This window comes from Ooceraea biroi, chromosome 3 (genome assembly GCF_003672135.1).
Source record: "Ooceraea biroi isolate clonal line C1 chromosome 3, Obir_v5.4, whole genome shotgun sequence".
Taxonomy (NCBI): domain Eukaryota; kingdom Metazoa; phylum Arthropoda; class Insecta; order Hymenoptera; family Formicidae; genus Ooceraea; species Ooceraea biroi.
Genome location: NC_039508.1, coordinates 3673999 through 3699476, shown reverse-complemented (window position 1 = coordinate 3699476; position 25478 = coordinate 3673999). Strand labels below are relative to the sequence as shown.

Sequence of the window (25478 nt, the reverse complement as noted above, 5' to 3'; positions counted from 1 at the left end):
AATTAATCTCCTTCCAACTTTTCCTCTAACGTCAATTCATATTAATCATTATTCTATCATCTTTTTCATTACTTATTCAATGCAATTAATGCCTTAGATTCAAAATTATAATATATTTGTAATATCCGTCGAATGAGAAATGCATTATTCATAAATAATACACTTTGAAATTAATGTAACGTATAATTACACTAAACAAGAATGTTCTCGCTGTTTATTTTTTATCAAGCGAGAGATCTATTTTTGCGCGCCGCGATCATGTTTGAACTTTACTTTGAAATTATTCGCGCGATATCATTATTTATATTATCGAAATGCATTTCTACTCTTTTAGAAATATGTATATAGCTTTAAAATGCAATAACACGTTATAAATGCGTCTCTCTTACAAATAAAATAATTTTTTCGAGACGTTATATTTATAATCCTATGATAATTATGAAACGGGGACGAGATTTCACGTAACTCTCAAGATTAGATCTGGATACTAGAATTTTGTCATCAAAGCGACTCTATTTCCGTTTTCAACCGCCACATTATCTTGCGAATGAATTATTGCGAGTTTTCATGCTATAAAAACGCGTGAAGCGAGCATTTGGCACCTTGTTCGCGACACGAAATTCGCGTTTCATGTCAGTCGTGATCCTTTTTCTTTCTCACAATGGAATTTATTATTTTCTCCCGAAGATTTGGTGCGCGAATAAAGTGTTCGTCGGACGATACCTGCAAGGCAATTTTTATGGCGCCGCACGGGGTTTCGGTGCACCGGCGCGAACCTGCATGCCGGACGTAAACGTGAGATTTACTACTAGCGCATTCGCGCCGAGCGAGCGAGCGTCACTTCGCTTTGCTATCTTGGCACGAGTCCAAAATGTAGGGTTACACTTTCGGGGCGAAATCTCGAGATTCTACGCGAACACCTGCTAACAAACGTATACAAAATGCATCTCACGTTTCTTTAAAGTTTGCTTGTTAGTTGTGTCAGTACTGGAAGCTTTCTAATAAGTAAAAATCGTGTGATATAATTTTTTATTGTTGTTTTCTGTATAGCGTTGTATTCTGCATTTTGATTTTGCTTCCCTCCGAGATAATTGTTTTCTTAGATACTTGAATCAGTACTTAAATTAAGTTATAATTAATTATCAGAAAAGGATTTTGAGAGGTAAAAAAATTCATGGCGCACAAGTGAAATTGTTATCCTATATATTTTGATTAATTTTACAAAGCATCGTATGCGAGATAAATTTATCAAAAAAACGTATATAGTATCCCATAATAACTATATACCTGCGTATGATACAATAACCACTAATTGAATGTATAGTTTTTCGTACAAAGAATGAAAAGCATCTTGCGTACAAAGATGTCATTTCAGCGAATCTCACGTACGCATACAGTATCAATGCATGATCCCCAGAAATATCACGGATAAAATCCGTGATCATTGTCAGACACGTATGAAAATTTCTAACACAGTCTTCGTCAGCTCGATCGATCAAAAATCACATTGTATCTCATCAAACGAGAAGCAGCAATTTATTGGTGCGATTAAGTTTTTAGATTATATAGACGCTATGTTGTGCAAATAAAAATACGAATAAATGCAATGGAATTGTACATGTTACGAAATATATCATTTTTACAGATGAGGGACATTCACTATCACTCTTATCATGTGACGCTTATTGCAAAAAATGAGTTGTTCTTAATGCGATCCGTTATCTCTCGAATACTTTGCAGCACCGATGAACGTATCGTTTACAATAAAAAAAAAACGGAAATGTCTTATAGTCCTTCTCGTAATCTCATAGTTTTCTTGCATTCGAAATGATTATTAGGCATCGTCAAATCTAAATCATGTGGAATATGACTGCGTTAAATCAACTGAACAAGATTTAAAAGACGGGGAATACTGACGCCGCTTGCCTTAATCGCGGAACACAAATCACGCCGATGATAATTTTTCCTTTCTCGAGAATTCATCGATCCTCGTAGAGATCGAGAGAATCTCATGACAGTGCTGACGGGATCGCCGTCACGAAACACGTTCCGAAAAGGTGTACTCATAGGCAAGAATTGATCCAATCGTGATCCAGTCGTGGTTCGATCTTACTCGACTGTGACCGACTTTGCCAGGTTTCTCGGGCAATCGACGTTGCAACCGCGCAAAACCGCGATGTGGAAGGAGAGCAGCTGCATGGGAATGACGGTGAGAATTCCTTGCAGGCAGTCGACGGTTTTAGGTATTTCGAGTGCCCTGTCGGCGAATGCTTTCGTCTCCTCGTCGCCTTCCTCGCAGATGACGATCGGTTTGCCATCTCGCGCGGTGACTTGCTGCAGCGCGTTCATGCATTTCTGCAAAACGAAATTGTTAAACTTTTTTTTCAAACGTGACTGGAATAGAGAAAAACCTAAATCAGTAGCAGACTCACCACATATACCGGATCTCTCATCACGATCATAATGACCGGCATGGAATCATCAACGAGGGCTAACGGGCCATGCTTCAATTCACCGGCCATGATGCCTTCGCTGTGCATGTATGTTAATTCCTTTACTTTCTGCAAACATACAATGATTACGCTTCGTAGCAGTTGAACATAAAGAAATTTCCTGTTATACGTATCTTTCATCGCGAACTTACAAGTGCACCTTCCATACACGTTGCGAAATTGTAGCCGCGACCCATAATCAGCAAAGACTTGTGTTGAAACAGCGATTTTGCCAGCTCCTTCACTTTATCGTCGAGCTTCAGTACTTCGCGAATGAGATTATCCAGGTTTTTCAAGCCTTCGATGATCTGCAAAAAAATACATGTGATTTAATAACGATTTATTTAAAAAAAACTGGAATAAAATAAAATAAATGTATAATAATATCTAGATAAACATACCTGAAGGCGTCTCGCGCGAAGAGAGATTCTGTCCTCGCTCATTACCAACGCAAACATCACGAGCGAAATGAATTGCGATGTATAAGCCTTGGTACTCGCCACACCAATCTCGGGACCAGCGTTAATGTGCACACCGCAATGGGATTCGCGACAAATGCTGCTACCGACCGTGTTAGTTATACCCACAATAAGTGCGCCACGGCTTTTACAATAGCGCAATGCCATTAATGTGTCAGCTGTCTCGCCTATTATCGCGAGAAAGGAGTTAAGTTAAATGTATAGTCTTGTAATTTCTATCGTATAAAGAAATATATATTATATTATATTATTATATTTTTTATATTATATTATATTTATTATTTATATTATTTCTTTAGCCTATATAAAATTTTAGTCTCTTTATTTTTTCTTCATTTTTTTGTGTTATAACAATAATTTTATAAAGTTTTACCTGATTGAGAAATGAAGAAACAGACATCATCCCTAAAGACTGGCGTGTTGCGATCCAAGAAGTCAGACGCCAGCTCGACCATCACCGGCAATTCTGTCAATTCCTCGAGAAGCTGTCGTGTCGCTATAGCAGAATGGTAGCTCGTGCCGCAGCCAATCAGCATGAGTCGCCTGCATCTCTTAATTTCTGGAATGTAATCCTGAAAAGTGTATTCATATGAGCTCTTTTCGAAAACCGGATGAAGAAAGAATGCCGAATGATTATGCACAGTGTGCAAAAGTTACCTTGATACCGCCCAAGGTGACGGAATTATCTTGGAAATTTAAGCGTCCTCTCATAGTGTTTACCACCGACTCGGGCTGCTCGAAGATTTCCTTCTGCATGAAGTAATCGTAATTGCCCTTCATGATCTGCTGAATCTCCATCTTCAGTGTTGTGATCTCGCGAGCGTGAGGATCGTCCATGCAACGACGAAGACGATGAATGCTGAGTGCGCCTTCCTTGACGGCCGCTACATCATCGTCCTACCGACAAAACACAATACACAACTCCCGATCTTTTGCGATCTTTTGCCTAAATATAACTGCAGTAATTAAATTCGCACCTCCAGAAATATCACACGATTTGTATGCTCAATTATGGCACTCGCATCAGAAGCGAAGAAATATTCGACTTCCTTATCCTCAAGGGGTTGAAATTCGGACGTACTCTCGCTACGTGGCATTACCGGAAGTTCCGGGTTCCTGCCGTGCGGGCGATGGTCTGTGCAGAAATAAGGGATTGAATCGCGTCTTAAATTAAATTCTGTTTTAGAAAGTTCATATTCAGGTAATTTTTTCTAACATAGTTTTAAGAAAGATTATTGTAAAATCTTACTACACAAATGTATGTATCCAATGAATAAATATATTTCAGGAACGCAAACATGTTAATGAAGCTTAATACCTAATTTGACAAAAAAGAAAAACCATCTGTAACAATGCCAACGATATTATAATAATTATATACCTATATATTAAAGAATTTCTTTGTTATTATATTATTACGAAATTTTTTCGATTTTGCGAAGTGTTAATTACAAAGAGAAACAAACTGTACTTAATTATAGAGTATATTATGATCAACGTTAAAATTAATTAATAATTAATTCTAAGTTCTCTCTTTATTACATAAGTTAAATTAAATTACGTTTTCTCCCTATTTTCTAAGCCCCACACCAAGTTGGCGCAAGATAATGTAATACACAATGTGATGACATACACGTGAATAAACAATCATTATGGAATTCAGGTGCTTACATCTCTCAGCCTTGAGATATTATACCCAGATATGTTAGCACGCTGCACGACACTCTACTGTGAGATCATGACAAAATTGACAAGATTGACAAGAACACGTAATGACGATGCCGTGGTATGACTGGTAACAATGATCAAGGCGCACAATTAGCATCACTGTTAACGAAATATACGTACCCTCGTTAAATAGTCATGAAGTAGCGCCAATTATTCGTATAGCGAGTGGAAAGGTAACGACGAGGTGTTATGCGTTCCAATAAACAAGTCGAATTCTTAATGTCTGTTATAAGCGAGAAGCCAAAACAATCAATAGATTATTTACAAAGGTGTCACAACGTGTACTGCAAGCATGATCGTTTTTAATTCTTACCCATAAAATCCTTATCCATCATCCTTACCCATAAAAGTCGGCAAAATCGCCGACAGCGCTTAAAGAAGCGCTTATTCACGGCAATAGGCAAGTCGCAATCCAGTCACCGAGAAAACATTGTTGAGAATAGAGCATGCGAAAAAAAGCATAAAACTTAAACGTAAAGTATTACCTTTAGACGATGCTTCACCCTCTGCACAGATTGGAACGCGGGGGATGAAGGAAACGAGAAAGAAAACAAAAACGATTAGCGCACAGACAAAACGGTAACAGCGTAACAATCAGTGTAACGGCAAACATAAATTCGATGAGAACGAGTGCATCCTGAATGCGACACAAAGAGTGCACATCAAGCAGCGAGCAACATTAACAGGTCCGTTGATTTAGAAAAAAACACGATAAGTTTGGAAAAAGATATTACTCCTTGTCTTCGAAATGTTTTCAGAGAATTCGTAATTTATTTTTAATTAAAAGTTTTAAGTCGTAATTAAACTTTTAATTTAAATTTTTAAGTTTGCAACGTGGCAAATGTGTTCTTCCAAAATAGTCCAAAGAAACACACATTTGTCTCTTACATCTTTTCGCAAACTTTAATTCCTGAAAGCAAATCATTGCGAAGATACACATACATACGCACCGCACATCTAAGCCGCAAGTGCCTAAGCTCTTACCGATAGAACACATATTATTTTACCATTTTTACTGCTTCGAAGGCTCATATTCTTGTTAAAGATTTATCCATTGATCCCTTTAATTTTTCCGTTTGCATCAACGATTAGATAGAGAATTTATCATACCCCTGTGTACTCGGAATGAATAACAGTTTCATAATCTTTAGCACGCTTTATCGCGATCGTTGAAACTCGCACGTTACATCTATCCATTAATTTTCAAACAATGCATATCAGATTTTTTATTTTCGCAAAAATTTCTGTGTTTTCGGATAGTTGCTTAAGGAAATTTGTATATTGAGATAGATCATTGTTTCGTGAGAATAGAATCATGCCAATTCATCTCGTACGTCTGCGCTCATCACTTGGCGCGGAAACAGACATGTGCCAATTAGTGTGCGAGTGAGAGTATATGTTATTGTGTTAAAGCGAGAAAGAACATTGAATAACAGCCCGAAAAAATGATAAGGAACCAAAGACACGTGCCTCGGTCACGTCCCTCGGAATCGGCAAAGATTAGCAGCGGATTTTCGCGAGGGAGAGACAGTTCGACGAGTGCGAGATCGTAAAATTATCGATCTAGATATTCCTCAACCACTGGATCTTGCGACAGATAGATAGGGCCGGATAGAGGTAGCACATGCTCGAGTAATTGTCTGATGATGAATGAGTCAAGCGATACATAGATATATCGGCGAGAAAAGCATCTCGATTTACGTACCACATACAGATATCGTGACACAATGCTGTTCTTTTTATTTTCTTATCCTCTCATTGCAGTGAGAGAGATCCAGTGCCGAGGATCGAAGTCAAGATAAATCTAAGTATAGTAATGTATATACCTTTGTTTATTGCGCATTGAAGATCGTCTGTCGGCGTGAAAAGTGGTAGAACATAACCGCAAGGTGTTCATGCAAAAGAAACACTTATATAGTAATCCACATTAAAAACTCGCTTTTAGAAAGATACCTCACGTCCAGTACTAATTGCTGAAATCTAGAGAGGAACAGGCGAAACAAAATTCTATTTGGACTAGGGATCATGCTTCTACGAGAACTCTGATATTTATCTACAAACTAATCAAACGACGGGGTTTAAACTGCAAGCAATAAAACATAAAGTTTACTGATACTTAATAATATCCAAAATATGGGCACTAGCGTCGCGAAAAATCTTTATCCGGGTGGATTATTATGACTCTATGTGTGACGTAATCGCAAATACACACGCAATACGGCCTCCAATAAGCTCTATCTCAACGCGTGATCGCCGTTGAAAGATTAACGCTCATAAAATACTTGCGATTAATTGCAGCAGTACATACGCGATATGTATAAGATGATAAGATGATAAGAACGTAAACAGTAAGATCTGCTGTTTAGTCACACGAGCGCTGGTTGATCTCCATATCGAGTAACTTGATGGGAGAAGCTTGCATGCTTAGTTAGTTGTCAATTGTTAGTTGTCGCTTTCTTCAAACGTGAAATCGTGTGAGACACACGTGATCGACACACAAGAGGGATACACTGGTTAGATGAGAGAGATCCTGAAGCAGTATTACCTACGCGCGCGTTTTCGCCGATTAATTATTGCGCAAAGATGCGAACACGCTCTTTGCATTTCGGGATGCTGAAGCGCACGACACGTATATGTTATACCAAACGACATATATCTCTCAGTACGCTTGACGCTTAATACCGGCCAGAAATAACTCCTTGATCTTTCGTGATGTTCTCGTGGACTTGCATCCACGTGTCCGAAATCGGATCGATTTGCAACGTCGGACTTACCTTTTCCGTATAGGATAGGCACGTGATCGGTGGCCAGTCTCGTCTTCGTCTTGATGCCGACGAGAAGCGGCGATCCCCGCCTCGTGGCTACGCACTCGCCTGGGAAATACTTGCTCTTGAAGCAAAGAGCGAAAGCTCCCTCCTGAAATATTTCTCTATTGTGATCCTGCTGTACTCATTTTGAGACTTGTGATCAAAAGTCGAAATATCGTGGGTTTCTGATAGAAACAATAAAGCAGTCTATTTCCTTTCGTAAGAAAAACAGCTTTCATTTTATTTTGCCATTATACTTGCCAATTGCTGGACGACCTGCTCCACAAGTTCACGGAATGAATATGCGGGATGTTGTACCCAGAGATGGTGAATCAGTTTGGCGATGACTTCGGTGTCGGTGTCGCTCTCGAACGCGTATCCTCTCTGTTGCAGCAGAGTTTTGACCTCTTTGTAATTCGTCACGATGCCTACGTTCAAAATGATCGGGAATGTGAAGAATCTCAAGAAACAATCGCACGAAGAACAATCGTTCGCGTGTATCAGCCCAGATCATTACCATTGTGAACGACGACGAAAGCGTGTTCGCCATCGGAACGCTGAGGATGAGCGTTCACCTCTGATGGTACACCATGGGTCGCCCATCGCGTATGAGCGATGCCGACATGGCACTGAGTCTCCGACTCAAAGTCAAGATTGGTCCCTGCAAACAAGTATCCGCAAATTTTACACAGTGACTGAGTAAAGCTGACGCGACGTGTCTTCCTTCTTTCTACGACGACGACGGAAGCGATTGTCCCGCAGACATGGTATACGAACAATGATTTCACGGTCCGAGAGAATGCAGTCAGCACTTACGGTAAAATATCTCCTCCTCGAGAGCCTTGACCTTTCCTTGCTTCTTAATAATCGCAATGTCCTTGCCATCCGCGCTGTCGAGGGCGACGCCTGCAAAAGGACACCACATGGAAGGAATTTCTATGACCGATACGTCGTGTCGCTCCTTTTGTTTCGTCGGTTTGCAGCCGAATGCGAAAACGCAAGAAAATGTGAAGAATGACGAAAAAGCTCGCATTCTTAGAGCCTGGCTCGCGAATCGAAATGAGAGACTAGTGAAGAAAAACAGAATGATCGGATCGGGTACAGTTGGAATCTAATTTCGACGGCGAAGCGTTATTCTCTCACCGTAAAAGATACTCAAGAACTTGCACGAAATTCAAAGCTGCACAGATATCTAACTTATACATATATTCTTGGAAGCGAAAAATCTACTGCGGAAGTTTTATACCGTACCATCTTGATTTCGTAAAACATAAACGAGAAAAACATCAGCTTTAAGTATGATACTCTATAAATTTTATATTGCAAACTATATTACTCGTATTATTTTTCTTTTATACAACGCGCTTTTATTTTCATAATACTGTGTACTTTTGGAATAGCCATTATTGCTCCGAATGTCTTATTCTCGTTCCTCGAAACATGCAACTGCAAATGAAGTTCTTTGCAAGAAAGAGATCTAGAGAGGTATAGAAACTTACCGGCAGAATCATATCCACGATATTCTAATCTTTTCAGGCCAACAACCAGAAGCTCCAAGATCTCCTTTCTGCTCTTGGGCGTCAAGTAGTTCAGATAAGCGAAAATCCCTGTAAAGAGTCAAAAGAATATGTATTCATAATTGCAACTTGGATCTACTTGATAAAATAATTACTACTTGATAAAAATGCGTAATAAAAACAATTAAAATCCTGATTATTTTTACTGTCTTACTGATTGATAAGAGAGATGTTAAAATTCATCTCTCATCAACATCGTGGATCAATAATTTTTATCGCACTATATAATATTTGTGTGTGATATGGTTAATATTATCTTATACATATATATAAATCATCGCGTATTAAATTCTAAATATATAATATTCTAAATAAATATAATACATATAAATTGCAAATCTTCCGGCAACATCGATAGTGAATAAAACATCTAGGATATTTTACAGATTTCGAATCAAACATAATATTGTTAAACAAAATTGAACGGATTCTTGATTGAAGCCTACAAGAATATAAATGAACTTGTTTTTCCGGCTTCCGAGCTGCATATAAAAGTAGAAAGAGCGCTATATAACTGAAGGCCTTTGCGCCATTAGGCGACAACAGGTCATTTCTCAATTTCATCGATTTATACACCGGCTTCTCTCGATTCCGAAGGTCGCATTCGCAAGAGAACGCGGAAAGGTGAGGAATCCGATTTATTCGGGTGCGGAAAAAGGTCGCCGAGAGAGATCGCGGAACCTTTCGCTCTGTTTTTGTATTGAAATGCTAAGCAACGCAGAATGAGACCAAAGACGTAGCTATACAGTTGAGAAGAACGAATATACTAAATACAAAAAATGTATACTTTTCCTAATTTTCCTCATTTTTCTTTCTGATAGAAAACACATAAATCAGAAAAGGAAATTTAAATTGCAATCTTACTCGCATATTATAATTATTCCAATTAGTAATATTAAAAGAACTTCTATAAAAGTTTATATACACATGTAACATTATAATTATTCATAATATCAAATGCTTGCAAAAGTTTCTATGATGTTAAAGCCATCTTTCTCGTTGCTTTCAAGTAGTGAGATACTGTTTATTAACTCCAAGCTGCAAGCTCGTTTAATATTTGGGACGAGTTTTCGTTAAGTAATACTTCCAATCCGTTGTTATCCATCTATTTATGACCTTTTTATAAACTTTTGCAAGCATTTATTATAATCATTCATAATAGTGCACATAATTACATATACTTATATGCCATTAGTTAGTAATTAAAACGTATTAAAATATAATGGTATCAATGATGCGCGGTTGGTCTATGACCTCGACGAGGCAAAGGCAAGATCCTGTTAGTAAATTTTACGCGAGGCCCGAGTAATACGCCACTGTCGAGTACACCTCGAATGTGACACGCGATGGAACATTACAAAAATGCAAAAAGCCGACGCCCGTGAACAGTCGCAAGGAACGGGGAAGGCCCGAGGGGTCCGGTTGGACTAACGGCAAAGGAACAGGTAATTCGAGAAACGCGCGTCGGTGAAAGGGAAAGTGCACGTGCGTGAGGCTAAACGGATTCAGGCATCACACGGTCGCATTATCATGACAGTTATCGCGTCTTTATGCGTGCCATCGTCGGAATGTCTATCGAAAATAGACGGGAAAAAAGGGAACAGCTGGGAATAAAGATAGAAATTTATCTCGAAGCAGAGCCTCTCTTCTCTAATATGACTGCGAGACATACCGATTGCGAAACGAGCGACTTCAGCATGATCCTTCTGCAATGTCACTCGTGTTCTTGTTTCAATATGCGCAGATGGATACCTGATAGCGTTATTGATGTGCTCCAGGCACGCATAGGTTCGCATCGATAACGAATAATATTGCATACTTGGACGCAAAAGTGGTGCAAAATGATGGTACAAAATATGTTATATAAATATGTAATTATTCCATCTTTTTAGTTTAGTTTCAATTATATTATTATAACGTTCAATTATGTAATTATAACGTTTGTTGCAGAGAATTTGTCATTTTCGATATTAATATGTATTTATTTAATAATTGCTTAATGATTCAAACTTTTTTTGACATATACTTCGACATGTAAATATCTCTTTGCAATAGAAATTGACACACGTAATGATTGCGAAACCTGTTTTTCACTTGTAGCGATGTAAATAGGTTTACCGTAATCAAGGATGCAAACGGAAGGCGATATCGAAGCATACTTTTTGCAGAAAGATCTAATATTCATTTTGGATGCGCCCGATCGTCCCACTTTTAGTCGCTTGATTTCACTCCGAAAGTTTCCTGGATATTTTTGTTTCTTTCCACATCGGAATACGTGAGATCGACTAAATTATTTAGTCGCATGTTCACTTATTAAAAAGTTGTCGAGATAATATCGATTCGGAAACAGAACTATATCTTTAGCAACAAAAAACGCAGATACTGTCTATGCTATGAGTAGGTGAGCAAACATTGATGCACTGCTAGCCTTGAGTTCTGCTGATGTAAGAAAAACATCAACGATAACGGCGCAAAAATAATATTATTAATAATATAATATTTATCAGCTGTCAGTTTTTCCCGATTAATTTTAGCAACAAGTCGGAGAACAAAATATTTTAAGATATTTTCACAACATTAATTTATTTGTTTCTACGAGTTTCTCGATTTTCACATTTTATTTCTTTCGTAAAACATATTTTAATATTTCTCTTTAAAAAGAGAAACGTTTTTTACGTCTCTAAACTATTTATTGTTATTCATTATACATTAAAATTGAATTAATAAAAAGATGTATTTTTATATGAAACAAGATAATTAAATTATGTTAAAAAACCTACCGCCATTGCCCATGACCTGTCGCAAATCGTTAGCTGCGTTGTTACAAGATAAGTCTGTGTGTTTCGATCGATTTGGATCCCCAAGGAAGACTACGCGTTCGGCTAATCGAGACTTGAATAAGTGCTCCGGTTATAACGGGCGATAAGAGAACTTCTTGCGATGATTAATATAAGTGTCCAGTGCGATCGAAAGAATTGTAAGATTCTATTAAAGGGAAATAGGAGCTTCCCTTGCATGTTCGCGGAATCCGGCTGCAAAGCCATTTGATGTCGCTTATCAATATAAGCGACAGCGATAAAGAGAACTTTATCGAACAGCAAATGATCTTTGAATGTCGGATATGTTCGATGCTTTCGTGAATACAGGATGCATTGAGATCCGAAAAAATTTTATCGCTTTGCTATCTATTGCAAATCATGTTCGATTGTCATGCTTAGAGAGCAATTACATTAATTTGAAATGACTTAGTGGCAAAGGATAGCGGCTGGATAACGACTTTCTGATCTCTGATAATTCCCCTAGAGGAATTCCCTTGTTCATATCGCATCGTCAATAATGTATTTTTTGCATTTATCAAAACTTGCAATTCGCTATCAAACGTTCAGCGGAAAACGTATATTCTTCACACATAATCCAACTACTGCGTTGAAATACCTTTTGTGCTTCGATAAAAACAGGTATGTAACATATGTAATTTCGTAATGTGCATCGTATCCTCCTTTACATGTTTTTGGCTGATTTGATATCCGAATTCTAATTCGAAATGAAAAGAATTAAGCAAAGATGATCGATCTATCAAAGAAATCAAATTAGCTCAAGATTAACTGTCTAACCAGACATGAGCATTTCAATCATAATTGAAATGCAGTCAACGTATGTATACGACCACGGTTGAATGACCAGACAGTCACAGTCAGTGGATAATCGCGATAGCATCATTTAGCACGAAGAACTTGGCCGTTCGTGACCTACTGACCATGTTCTTCCTTATAAGTAGCTCACATAATGAGCAGAATTTTTCATTTGAAACAAACGTAATACCAAGATACAAAATTAAATAATCTCGAAAATGTAGTGTCTCTCTTTACCTATATCATCAGTCGATTCGGGTACATTGGACTGGTCTCGCTCGCATACTTTGAATTATCGAATTTATACGGCGTAGTTGAATATCAGTATCTCGCAAGGTGTGCGAGATGGCGGGAACGATCAGGGAGAAAGGTATCGCGTGTTTCTCCTCGCTGGATATCTCCGTCGTGTCTAAATGTCATATGTAACTGTCCTATGCTGCTATAGTGCTGCACACCTTCTCGCCTTAGATGCTCAGTTCGCGCCACGAAAAAGAGACTTTCACTCGATGGCGCCGGACCAGGAACTATTTCTCACAAACTATTATATGTTGCCGTTCAATAATAAAGCCTATGATGCTAGATTGCGCTTGAATAGTTTCTTGTTGGTCGAAAACCATGATTAAAGTGGATCTTTCATCCTGAAAATTCGCATGAGAAATAATTCGCAAAATTTTCTGATAATCAAACTATTCGAACAATTTGAGCTTCAAGTAGGAATCTTTAACGAATTGTCCGAGTATGATATCAAATTAGGAATTTCGAACATTTATTCACAGTTTAGAGAGATAAATTGATATCGCGCACACATGCAGAGAAAATAATAGAATTTTATCTTGGTTTTTACGAGAAGATATATATACGATTACTTTCGAAAGGTCAACGTTGCAACAGAGAGTTGCTTAAGAGAATAAAAGCTAAACAAATTAGTCACAAACAATGTCACGATGTTACTACATGTCGATGTACACATTTAGAAATCAAAAATTGACGGAAATCATTGATCAAGATCTGGAATCGTTATAAAGCGATGATCTTTTTAGGCCCGACTCCACAACATATTTTTTTATAACCGGTGTTTAATTCCTTAATGCAGAATTCACACTGCGTCTAATATTCGATATATGACATTTAATCCAATAAGAAAGTTTTCTAGAGATTTTAGACGTGACGCAATGTGAATTCTCCATTAACGAGTTAAACTCCGGTTAAAATAAGTTGTAGAATCGGGCCATAAACGATGTTTTCTTCATTTGCGAAGATTCACAAAAATAGATTTAATGAGACCTACATTATACGTCACAGAACTTTTTAACTAGAACAGACATTTGCGTAAACTTTATCTTGGAAAAAGAGCGTAATTTGGTGTGTCTGCTACGTGTTTTATAGGAGTAAATGAGTTTTAACTATGCTGCATTGCCCGGTAAATGCCGAAACACGATCAGTGCGCAGGTCGATGTCCGAGGAAGTCTGTATCTGTACATTGCACTGGAAAAATGAATGGCTCTCGTGCAACATTGCCGGCATATGCACGCGAAGTGCATCAACAGCCGAGCGCAATATCAATGGCACCATTGACATCGTCGAGCTTCCGGTAAAGCATCGTTGCGAAAATCATTTCTGATTGTATCGTTCGTTTGTCTATGTCCAGCCATGCGAGATAAAGATATGTACTTAATAAACAAATCATATCTTTACATCGTATATTACCACCGTTCAAGTAATCCCCATAAGTCTATATAAATTCGATTACGATTTCAATCGTTTTTAAAATAGCAATTTTCAAATCTAGACCATTTTGCGAAACATGGAAGCAATTAGAAACGGTCAATTTCATTGAACGCTAATTACATTTAAGAAATCTAAGAAAGTTAAATAAGATGTAAACAGTTAATATTTTTTACTCTAAATTTTCGAGGTTGCATACTTTTCTAAACTTCAATTGTTGACTTGTGATTCTAAGTTGTATTTGTGTAAATCTCCTACACGTAATGTGATGGAAATTATACGATCGCACTTAACATTAAGCGGATAATGTAAAAGGAATTAATCAGTTCGATGAATTACATCGTCAGACGTAATTCGACGAATTTCAGTTTGAAATATTGATTGAAGCGGTATTATGACAGTGAGATTAAGAGAGAGGAAATAAATTCAATGAGTGATTTCTCTCTTTATAATAGATTGAGATTGTGTACATTATAAGAAAAACTTTCGTTACGCGATCAAAAATGCGCGTGAGACTTACGCAAACCCTTTCGTAATCTCGCAATGACTTTCTGAGTCGCAGTGATATCTCCCTCACATAGTCGCAAGATATTGCATCATCTAAATAGTCACACCGAAATTTCGAAGCAAAATATTTAAAGTATCAGAAAAATGAATTTTATGTGAAAGATACAAAGACACTTCTCTTCTCTTGTTGATATTAACAATATTCTTGAGTATCGCTAGAATTGGTCAGATGTACATGCTTTCTGGAATAATAGAACTCTGTATGTAAAAGTATGTTAATTTCACTAATAGCCTGTCAGTCTAAAATTAGAACACTCTCGATATTTATAAGACTAATGATACACGTACACGTTTCTCTTTAATTTCCGGCATTTCCGCTACCAAATGTTATCACTGTATTGTATGCTGGTCTTTCTCATCGTTTTGCACAAGAGAGGATAATACATTTATTTAGCATTAGATTAGCACATAAAATACTAATACTGCTAATAACTCTGACTATCTCTGTCGTCAGTTACCTTGCAAACGCTGTATGTTTATTTATCATGGCGATAGCGGGAGGAAAATAGCGTTTCAAAATGATTAGCTTTGTTTCCGCAAATGATACATAAAATACATAAAAATTATAAAAAGAGTTATATTATATCATGGTCTAGGCAGCATTATTTAAAACTTTTTAAATAAGCTATATTGTAGTAGGTGTTTCTCTCTCTCTCTCTTAGTATTAAAATATAACAATACATAACAGTGTGTTTTTTATTACTACTTTGCAACAATTTTACAATATTTTTATGATTCTGGATAAACAATCAGTACCCTACAATCGCTATATGTTAAATGATTACGAAATAGTAAAAATTTAGCATGAAGTATTTTACAAAGGTATCTTACATTAATAACTAATATCAAATGTATTTCACAAGAAAGCAACAAAAGATAGTAACATATTGTTAAGGGTGTCCTCGAGTAATTCACTTCCTCGCAACTTTTAATCTCATTCGGTTCATTGCGGTTACAGGGCACAAGTTACTTCTTAATTTGGCATGCAAATAAATAACTAATAAACTTCCCCAGCGTTCATTATCGTCTCGATTCCTACTCCTATTGATATGCAACGAGCGCGTATTGACGCAAACAGTCCCGACGTGTCCCACGCCCACACGTAATCGCGCCGCTCGTTTCGCTTCGCGGTTTTTCTGCACGGCGACATCGGACCCGCTACGCGTGCACGCGTGATTTCCGACAGAATTCACGAGCGGGTAACAAGTCACGTCCGCGCGAGCGACTCGGGATCGAAAGTCAAATCATCGACCACGAATGTCAAGCCGGCGGAGAAAGCGGTTTGACGTTGGCGACGCAACACGTATTCACGCGCAACGGGCAGAATTCGCTACTTACCGCACATGTTATCGACGTTTTTTTCAGCTGCCACGTACGCGCGTGATGCGACAGAGCAGCGGAGTGAGGTTTTGACGGGATAGCAGACGACGAGGCGGATTGACAGATGCGGCGGCGGAATGTCGCACTTGCTGGCGGTCGCGCAGTCCAACGTGCCAACGCGTGCTGCTCCGAAACGCGATCTGAGCCGTGCGGCAGCGTGTTCGCGGCTCTTATGACACGTAGCGGCACGCGCGCGTGTGTACGCGCGTGAACGTACGACCAGAAACCGTCAATGATCGAGTGTGCGCACTAGAATCGTGCGCGCGGATGCCCCAACTGGTCTGAACATAGCTGCGAATTGCGACGATGCGCGCGCACGCGACGCCTCTCTTCACGTTGCTGCTGTATCAACGGAGACACCGTCGATACGCCATCGATATACCGACGAAGTACAATGTGCAAAATAATTCGCGTATCGATATGGCTTACCCGTTGAGTCGATAATGATCAACGCGCGCGATTCATCGAAATATTCAAATATTCAAATATATAATAACAAGAATGCATACTTGGAGCGAAGACGAACTTCGCGGTCGATCAATATAAAATGTGACGAAAGAAAAATGCTTTTACAAATTTTTGATACATTCATAGGCAGCGTAAGTAGCGTCCGTGATCTGATCGTTTGTGGGCTTGAATACACTAGCTATGCAGATATTACTTTGCCGAGAGATATCTCTGGACGCAGACGCGGCAGTCCATTCTGCTCGATTTGCTCCTGCGAACCAGTTCTTCACAAGCTGATTAGCCTGTCCTAATTGAAGAGCAACGCATTGCTGCATTTGGAAAATATTGCCGCTAAAGCAGTTCGGGAATATGCTGTCCAACCGCGCTACGTGCTGTTGTCCGACCTGCCAAAGAATCAATTTTATATTGATTAAAGTCGAATCTGATTCATATTATTGCTTAATTCAAGTTACTGATACTAGATGATACTATAGATACTAGAGAGAACTTACAGAGATCAAATCGTCAATAAAGGCAAGTTGGTTCTTAATAGAGGTTTTAGCAGTTTCGACGCATTGATCGCCATTCTGCATCGCTGTCGCTTTGATGCCATTAAACAAATTCAAAGCGTTGTCGTAGCAAGTCTGAGCATTCTTGCTCTTTGCCTTAGCAGCTTCCGTTTGATTCTATTAAATGGATAAATCATAGAAATATTGTTACATGTGCATGTTTATGCAAATTTGATCAAATATGTCGTATTCTGCGATTATATTGTGTGTTATATTAAAATTAAAATTAAATTAATATAAAAATTAAAATTAAATTAAATTAATATTAAAATAATAGTTTTATTGATGCTACTTTATCATTATCATGAGTAACAAATTAATTAAAAATATTAATTATTACAAGATAAATAGGCAAAATCAGTGTGCAGTTATGGGAACAATTTTTAATGATTACTTACTTTTATCGCTTTTATCATTGTATCGCTAAACTTGATTAACAACATCTTTTGATTCGACAAGGAATGCACGCTCTCCGAGACAGTTTTCTGCACGGTATTGCTGCGGAGACGGTCAAGCTTATTTATGGTATCACGTACATCGTTTCTTGCTCTTTCTACTCCTTGCCTCAGAATATCCAAAGGATTTGCATGGACCTAAAGTAGAAAAATTTATACTATTTCAATAGATGCGTAACTTCAATATTGAAATCTTTTTTAGTAACTTTTTCAATTTGTATATATGTTTGATAAATAATTTTGCAAAACAATGTTGGATATCCACAGAGAAGTCCAATATAGAGTAAATATTTTTTAAAACTATTTTCTTTTACAATGATTAAAAAATGTTTCTAATAAATAATTGATAATGTATCTATAATAACGCATATATTAAATTTCGCGCATGAAATTTTGCATGAACATTTTACAATATAAAACTCGAAATTATTCTATATTTTGTGTCTGTACTAAATTGTTAAGAGTCTTACAGTGCAAAATACAGCCAAAAGACACAACGCTACAACGGTCTTCATGCTTGTTCGCCCGACAACTGTGTAATACCAAAACTGTACTGACAAGTAACTGTAATTACACTCCTGTTTATATCTACGTCGTGAATGATTAATAGAGAGATAATTTATTAACATGAATCATATCTTAGGTAAAGACAAGGCAATGATAACACGTAAGATTTACGAATACCTGCTTATGCAACTAAAAATGGATTTTTCGCGGTTGCGCGAGACAAGAATTCAGTAAGAGCTTACTAAGAATTCTGCAATAAATAACTTTTTTGTTGAAAATGCTTGTTTTCTTTATCTCATAACAGTTATTTCTACTATATATTATATGCGTGTTTTTTTATTGTTTTATATCTGTAATGAAAACCTTACGCAAGATATATTTATCCGCTTTGAATTTGAATACGTCAGGAGATAAACGATGTCATATTTAATATTGTATGTCATATTTTATATTGTAATTGTAAAATACTAAGTTTTGTGGGATACATGCTTATAATATATTTACCAGAAACAATACATTTTTGTAGGAAATAACTAATTCGAGGATACGAGTTTATGTTTTTGAGATGCCATTAGCATATTTACTTTGCTCTCTACTGCGTTAGGTCTGATAACGATTAATAATCACAAGGGATTTATTGTATCTGCACAAATGTAAACGATGCCTTGCAGTGACATTACAAAATCTCTGAGTCACGTTTCGTCACTAAATAAACGTACATGCTTGCTTCAAAAAGAAATCCCCGATAAGAATCAGAACACGTTACATTAACATAAATGTTGCGTAAATATAATACGTAAACGTTAATAATGATTATTTTTCCTTTTCGATAATGATCGAAGAGATAGAAAAACTGTTTTTTTTATACGATTATTGATGAGATAATCATTAATGATAAAGATATTTAGCTATCAATAAAATCCTGTCTGAATCTTATTTGTGTCTTCCATCAAGATTTTATCGGACAATCTTTCCACACTTTGTCTAACTTGTTTTCATTCATTCAAAAAAGCTACGAGAACAAATTGCGCGAAATATCGATAATTCCTTTTTTTCTAGTTCAAGTACATACAATACGCTTCTTAAAGACTAACTTAAAAGCAAGATAAATTATATATTATATTTAATGCAGCGTAATAAGAGCTAGGTGTCCTTTTTACAAATTCTTAAGGCATCTGTCAACTGTTGATTTCGCCTCTGCAACGTTCAAGCGCGCGTCCGCATAAACGTTGTTCAAGCAATCGTTACTCTGTGAATTAACGACGTTGAACGCGAGTTTAGCGGTGTATGTGCTGGAATTAGCGTCCCTCTGTAGATTTTTCACGCCGGTGTTGGTTATACCGAGCTCATTAATGATGCACCTCCGCAGTTTGAGAATGTCCGAGATTCCTGAGATGCTTTCGTAGCATTTTGGAAAAATGTTGTCCAGTTCCGTTATCAGCTTCTGCCCGGTCTGCGAAAACAGTATGATTAGACCTTGCTATATAAGCCAGTAAGAAAACTGAACAATATTTAATAATGGTCGTGGAAACGTACCAGGATAAGATCGTGGATGAAGCAAAGATTTCTCTCAATGGATGCTTCGGCAGCTTCCTTGCATTCTTGAGCGTTACTGTACGCTGTGTGATCGGCATTTCTAATAAGGTTGAGAGCAGCGTCGTAGCAAGGTTGCGCTCTTTTGCCCTTTATCTTGGCGGTTTCCACATCTCTCTATCGATTAAAGAGTTAATAAATAAAGAGACTGATCATCTGTTACTCACACGTCTTTATTCGTACGTTCGTGTGAGACTTCAAATTAAATTAAAGCCATTGAGCATTGAGCTGATCTATATCTGAGAATTTATTTGATATCCTTGAAATTAAATTAATAAATTCATTTAGCGCATATACCGATCAACTTGAATAAATGCTTACACGTATTGAATCGAGTATTGGATTGACGTGGTCTCTGTGCTTCTCCAAAAGTTCCCATACTTTTTTTGTGACCGTCAAGTCGACTTCTTGCACGACATCACTGCGGAGATTCTCGAGCTGGCGCACGGTCTTCTCCACGGTCGATTTCGCATTTCTTACTCGAATCAACAGAATTTTAAAAATAGTTGCGTCCACCTGTATCAAAGAACAAACTGTTATTTCAACTGAACACATATTCTTACAACTTTTTCAACTGAAGTAATAAATAAATTTAATTGATGAGAATATTATAAAACAAAAAAAGTATAATTTTTACAGTTGTTCGATAAGATGATTCATTTATAGTCAGGTTTTCTTTAGCACAAACACTCCAATTATTATTCTTTTCACAGCACGTAATTCACTTTCAATATTAAATTTTGGGTATACTAAATATAAAATTAATATTCTATGAAAAAAATGATATAATTATCACAAATAGCTTTGTATAAAAGACGGAACTTACAGTACAGAAGAAAGCCAAAAGGCATAATATTATTATAGTCTTCATGCTTGCTTATTGGTATCACTCAACAGTCGCTCGAGTTAACATCAGAAATCGACTGACTCTCAAGAGGGATTAATTGTACTCTTTTATATAAGCAATCACTTTAATAAAATATCAAATCTTAATGGAATACCATGATACACATTACATTTATTTCAACGAAACATTAGATTTTGCCTGAAAGATAGCGCAGATTAAGATCTGCTTGTATTACGATAAGCTGCTGCTTATCATAACCGATTTTTGGAACTTGCTGTAAAATGCGCATTTAATGTAGAACGGTCGTAAAAGTAAATAAGACAATCACGAATTGAACTTTTCAATCAATTTTATTTTCTTCAGATATTATATACATATATCATAAAATCTCACATTAGCATACTATAAACTATGCTAGCTCAACGATACAGAAAATACACGTAATCATGAGAGTGTGTTTTTTAAATTGGCAGTGGCGTCTCAGAATGCACAAATCTTTTGCGGCTTCAGACAAAAGTATATTATATAATCGGCAAAAGCACTGATCCCTTAAGCCGTCACATCTTTCAAAGCTTTCTCGACGCATCTGCTGCAAGACAACTTGGACTCCTCGCTGTTAAAACGCGCTATCGTGTAAATTTCGTCCGAACATTGGTCGGCCTGCAGAATAATATAGTTGGATATTGGTTGAATGACCCTCTCGGCGGAATTGGCATCGGTCTCGAAAGCTTCTGTGGCTCTGTTAATTTCTTCTAGCTCGGCGATGATACAGCTCTGCATTCTAAGACTGTCGCTGTGGTGGCACTCCAAAAATATATTATCCAACTGTCCTATTAGTGTATTTCCGGTCTACGGCAGAAATTAATGCGATTAAACATATGTCATTCTGTTAAATTATGGAGGATCGAGCAATATGCCAATAATCGTGGAAGCCTACCTCGGTCAGAGTATCGATAAATCCAAAACTGTTCTCGATGGAAGTTTCGGCGGTGTCTTTGCATTTTGCACTGTCGTCGTGCGCTGTGGCGGAAGTGTCACTTATACCTTGAAAATTGACATCGTAGCATTTCTGTGCATCAGCGCCCTTTACCTTAGCAGCTTCTACTTCATCCTAACGAGAAATAAATAACTTTAACAGATATTTTTACTTTATATAATTCCATTAAACGCATTGTTTTTTCCTGTTTTATCAAATTCGCTATCAAGTATATCACACACATGTACCAAATTTCGTTGACGATTTCTGATCTCTTGCGATTGATTGTTCAATAGATTGCAGATCTTTATAAAAAGCGTCTAGACCGATTAAGATTTCAAGTCGGAATAGAAACATATTGTTAATAGATATTAGTAAAAAATAATATTTCTAATAAAATTTTATTGTAATATGTACATAAACTCACATGCATTGCCTTAACTAACAAGTTGATGTAGTTTCTGTAGACCTCTATATGTTCTCCCCATTTCTTCATGAGGACCATCAGGGTGTCCTCTTTGATTTGAATACGGAGATGACCGAGCTGCTGTATGACATTATCCACGGCCCATTTTGTATTTCTCACCTGAAGTTTCAACATCTCCATGATGTCCGATGTTGGATCGGCGTTGACCTATGATCAGAGAATACACGCTACATCAACAAACGCGTTATCTTGAACGCGCGCGCACTGCAATTCTTGCCAATTATTTGAACGAATTTAAATTTTATAAATTTATTAAATTTTATAAATCAGAATATTATGTAGGATTTTAACGATTTGAAGGAGAGACTAATTTAGAGAGAGTTTCTTCTTTTTTTATCAAACATCGAAATTAAGTACGCATCATTAAACACTCATCATACGCATATTCTTTTTCAAAATTATTTTTCAGGAAAAAGGACGAACTTAAAAGTGCTGGATCTCGAGGATGCGACTTACGGTGCAAAGTACAGCCAAAAGGCACAATGTAACGACGGTCCTCATACTTGCTGGTATTACTTGAGAGTGCTTTTACTTAATACAAGAATTCGACTAACCGATAAGTGATGTTAATTGCGCTTTTTATATATACAATCTTAATGGACTACCGATTATTGATATCTGCTTTCGTGAAGTGAACAAGATTAAAGATTTTAAGAGGGAGATAACGTAGATTGAAATCCATTTGTAACAATGATAAGACAACTTATCGTTATTTCAAGAACTTATATGTAAGACACGTGATGAAAGACAATCGTACGTGAAAATGGAAACGTATCAAGAAGTAAATCTTTTTTTGCAATTATTTTATTTTTTTTAGCATTACATACAATATTTCCTTCGCAGTATGATATACAGAATTAGGAACGTCATAAATTATGTGCTGATTTTTTTTTTAATACAAAAAAGAAGAAATCGTAACGATGCTCTTTTAAAACTGACAATTTGTTTTGAGACACACTGGGTCTTTTTATCTAGTCACTCTAGTCTTTTAAGCGATTATTTAATCTCTTCGAAATTCTCTTGATTTGTTGAATTCTATAGATCTTGTATATATATTCCTTTGTTTTAGAGAATAATTCAGTGATTCGCTTTCCCCGTCAAGAATCAATTCTTTCAAAGAATTCTTCAAATTCTTCAGATTCTTCAGATTCTTCTCCAGATTTTCCAGATTTTCCAGATTTTCCAGATTCTCCAGATTTTCCGCCAGAACCTCCAGATCCAGCAGTTTTGATACAATCATTGGCAGCCAACATGACCGCCGTATTCTTCGCGTATATAGACCCATAAGCGTTTCGCATGCAATTGGTGGCTTGCAAGACGACATTGTTGGATACGGGCAATGTAGTAGCTTCGGCGGAAGCCGCGTCGGTCTCCAAAGTTTGCACGTCGCTGTTGATTTTTGCAAGCTCAACGATAACGCAACTCTGCATTCGAAAATCATCACTGGCATAGCAGTTCATAAAGATACTATCTAATTCCGTGGTCAGCGCGCGTCCAGTCTGTTGAGGAAATTAACATTACCAGAATTTTTTCCTCTCGTTAGTGTTAATTAATTATTCATCAATAATTGTGAGAACGTACTGCGATAAGATTGTCAATAAAACCAAGATTGCTTGTGATGGAATCTTCAGCATTCTTTTTGCATGTGTTACCAGCTTCATGCGCTACGTCGTTATTCGTGTTGATACCTTCAACAGCTTTTTTGTAGCAATCGTCCACATTCTTGCCAGCTGTTTTAGCAGCGTTCACTTCGTTCTAAAGATAGAACTGATGGTTTATAACGAATAAATTCATACAGTCTTATTTATTTTATCAAATATTACGTTTTGCAATTCTTAAACTCGTCACTCATTTTAATAGGATATTTTTGCTCTATATGAGTACAATTTAATACTTTATCTGCAGAGATCTCATGCTTTTATTACTATTGTTGATCATAAGCAACTCTCACATTCTTCGCAACAAAACTTACTTGGTAAAATTCATGTAATTAACTAACTACATTAAATGATAAATATAGTTTATATAAGTGAAATTATAAACGCTATGAAATATTTTGTGATCTGCAGAAAACGTATTAAAATTGATAATACAAATTGTATGCGCAAGCTAATTTTATTTCTTATTGTTATATTATTTAAAACTGCTAAAACATTATTTTTTATATACGTAAATTTTAAGTTTGCAAATTTAAGAATTGTTTTACTTGGAAATGAATTTATTAAAAGATCCATATTAAGAGACTTATTCAAAAACTGATTCGGTTCCTAATTCGTCAAGTTACTCAATGATTGCAGAATGGACACACTAAATGCATTATACTCCAGTTATAGATTGACACGAATGATTACTCATGATAACTTACGCGTAGCGCACTAAGTAATAGATCAGTGTATTCTCTATGACTATCCATTTGATCCCACCACTTTTTCGTGACTTTCATAACAGTGTCTTCCCCGGTTTCCTTACGGAGCCGCTGGAGTTGACGTATAATGTTGTCGACGGCCCATTTCGCGTTTCTTACTTGAATCTTCAGTATCTCCATATCGTTCGACGTTGGGGCGCCATTGACCTAAGATTGACGAACGTTATAACAAACGCGTTATTTCGCGTTTGTTACATGCACATGTTTTTCTCTAATTCTTGCTAATTGCTTGAACTATTTAAGTTTCCTAGTGTATTATTATTATACAAGACACTAAAACTAAAGCAGTTTTAGATGTTTGATCAATATAGTTAACTTGTTTTTGCTTTCAGCAAATATTTTATTTTGGCTACTCTTCTCCAATTAATTCAATTTCCAATATTTAATTTTGGTGAATATATTTTGCAGCCTGTGACATACTCGGAAGAGAAAATTGAAAGGTATATCTATCATAAGTTATTTTTAATAAGCAACTTACTGTACAAAGTGCAGCCAAAAGGCACAATACTATGGCGCTTTTCATGTTTACTCGTTGGACACGAAGTGTCGCAAGAGTTCACACTAAAAATCCGCTGACTGACAAATGATATTAATTGCGCCGTTTTATATACAACGTCTTAATGGAATATCAATGATTATTGTGATAACGATCTTAAAGATAACGATTACAGAATCTGTTTCAATATTTACGCAACAACCACCGTTACCGGCGCTTATCGATCCTTATCCATCTATCAGGATATCAAAGTCCTCCTATTCTCATTGTAGGCAAGCCGTAAGAGGCT

At 36.9% G+C, this 25478-nt stretch overlaps 3 protein-coding genes across 5 annotated transcripts; all 3 read right to left on the bottom strand.

Moving 5' to 3' along the window:
- Positions 1–1186: 1186 nt before the first annotated feature.
- LOC105281402 (glutamine--fructose-6-phosphate aminotransferase [isomerizing] 2) lies at positions 1187–22784 on the bottom strand. 3 transcript variants are annotated; one of them, XM_026968330.1, is made up of 16 exons: positions 22725–22784; positions 22209–22415; positions 21743–21916; positions 21367–21654; positions 20280–20474; positions 19902–20075; positions 19707–19818; positions 7912–7934; positions 7474–7612; positions 3949–4106; positions 3629–3868; positions 3345–3543; positions 2894–3138; positions 2645–2800; positions 2433–2561; positions 1187–2355 (listed from the first exon to the last, which is right to left on the bottom strand). In XM_026968330.1, exons 1-16 carry the CDS (start codon positions 22767–22769, stop codon positions 2110–2112), a joined length of 2730 nt encoding a protein of 909 aa, XP_026824131.1. In that variant the 5' UTR covers positions 22770–22784; the 3' UTR covers positions 1187–2109. The 3 variants fall into 3 exon arrangements, with proteins under 3 accessions (XP_026824131.1, XP_011340931.1, XP_011340932.1); XM_011342629.3 differs by lacking the exons at positions 19707–19818; positions 19902–20075; positions 20280–20474; ... (2 more) ...; positions 22209–22415; positions 22725–22784 and adding exons at positions 6526–6552; positions 8024–8167; positions 8323–8412; positions 9006–9113; positions 16346–16514 and having other exon boundaries at positions 7474–7615; positions 7768–7934; XM_011342630.3 differs by lacking the exons at positions 19707–19818; positions 19902–20075; positions 20280–20474; ... (2 more) ...; positions 22209–22415; positions 22725–22784 and adding exons at positions 8024–8167; positions 8323–8412; positions 9006–9113; positions 16346–16513 and having other exon boundaries at positions 2110–2355; positions 7474–7615; positions 7768–7934.
- Positions 16848–18502, bottom strand: LOC105281401. Its single transcript, XM_011342628.3, has 4 exons — positions 18329–18502; positions 17802–17996; positions 17347–17520; positions 16848–17238 (listed from the first exon to the last, which is right to left on the bottom strand). Exons 1-4 carry the CDS (start codon positions 18485–18487, stop codon positions 16957–16959), a joined length of 810 nt encoding a protein of 269 aa, XP_011340930.1. The 5' UTR covers positions 18488–18502; the 3' UTR covers positions 16848–16956.
- Positions 22785–23056: 272 nt separating the features above from the next.
- LOC105281398 lies at positions 23057–25263 on the bottom strand. Its single transcript, XM_011342625.2, has 4 exons — positions 25172–25263; positions 24634–24840; positions 23850–24023; positions 23057–23767 (listed from the first exon to the last, which is right to left on the bottom strand). Exons 1-4 carry the CDS (start codon positions 25214–25216, stop codon positions 23366–23368), a joined length of 828 nt encoding a protein of 275 aa, XP_011340927.1. The 5' UTR covers positions 25217–25263; the 3' UTR covers positions 23057–23365.
- Positions 25264–25478: the final 215 nt, after the last annotated feature.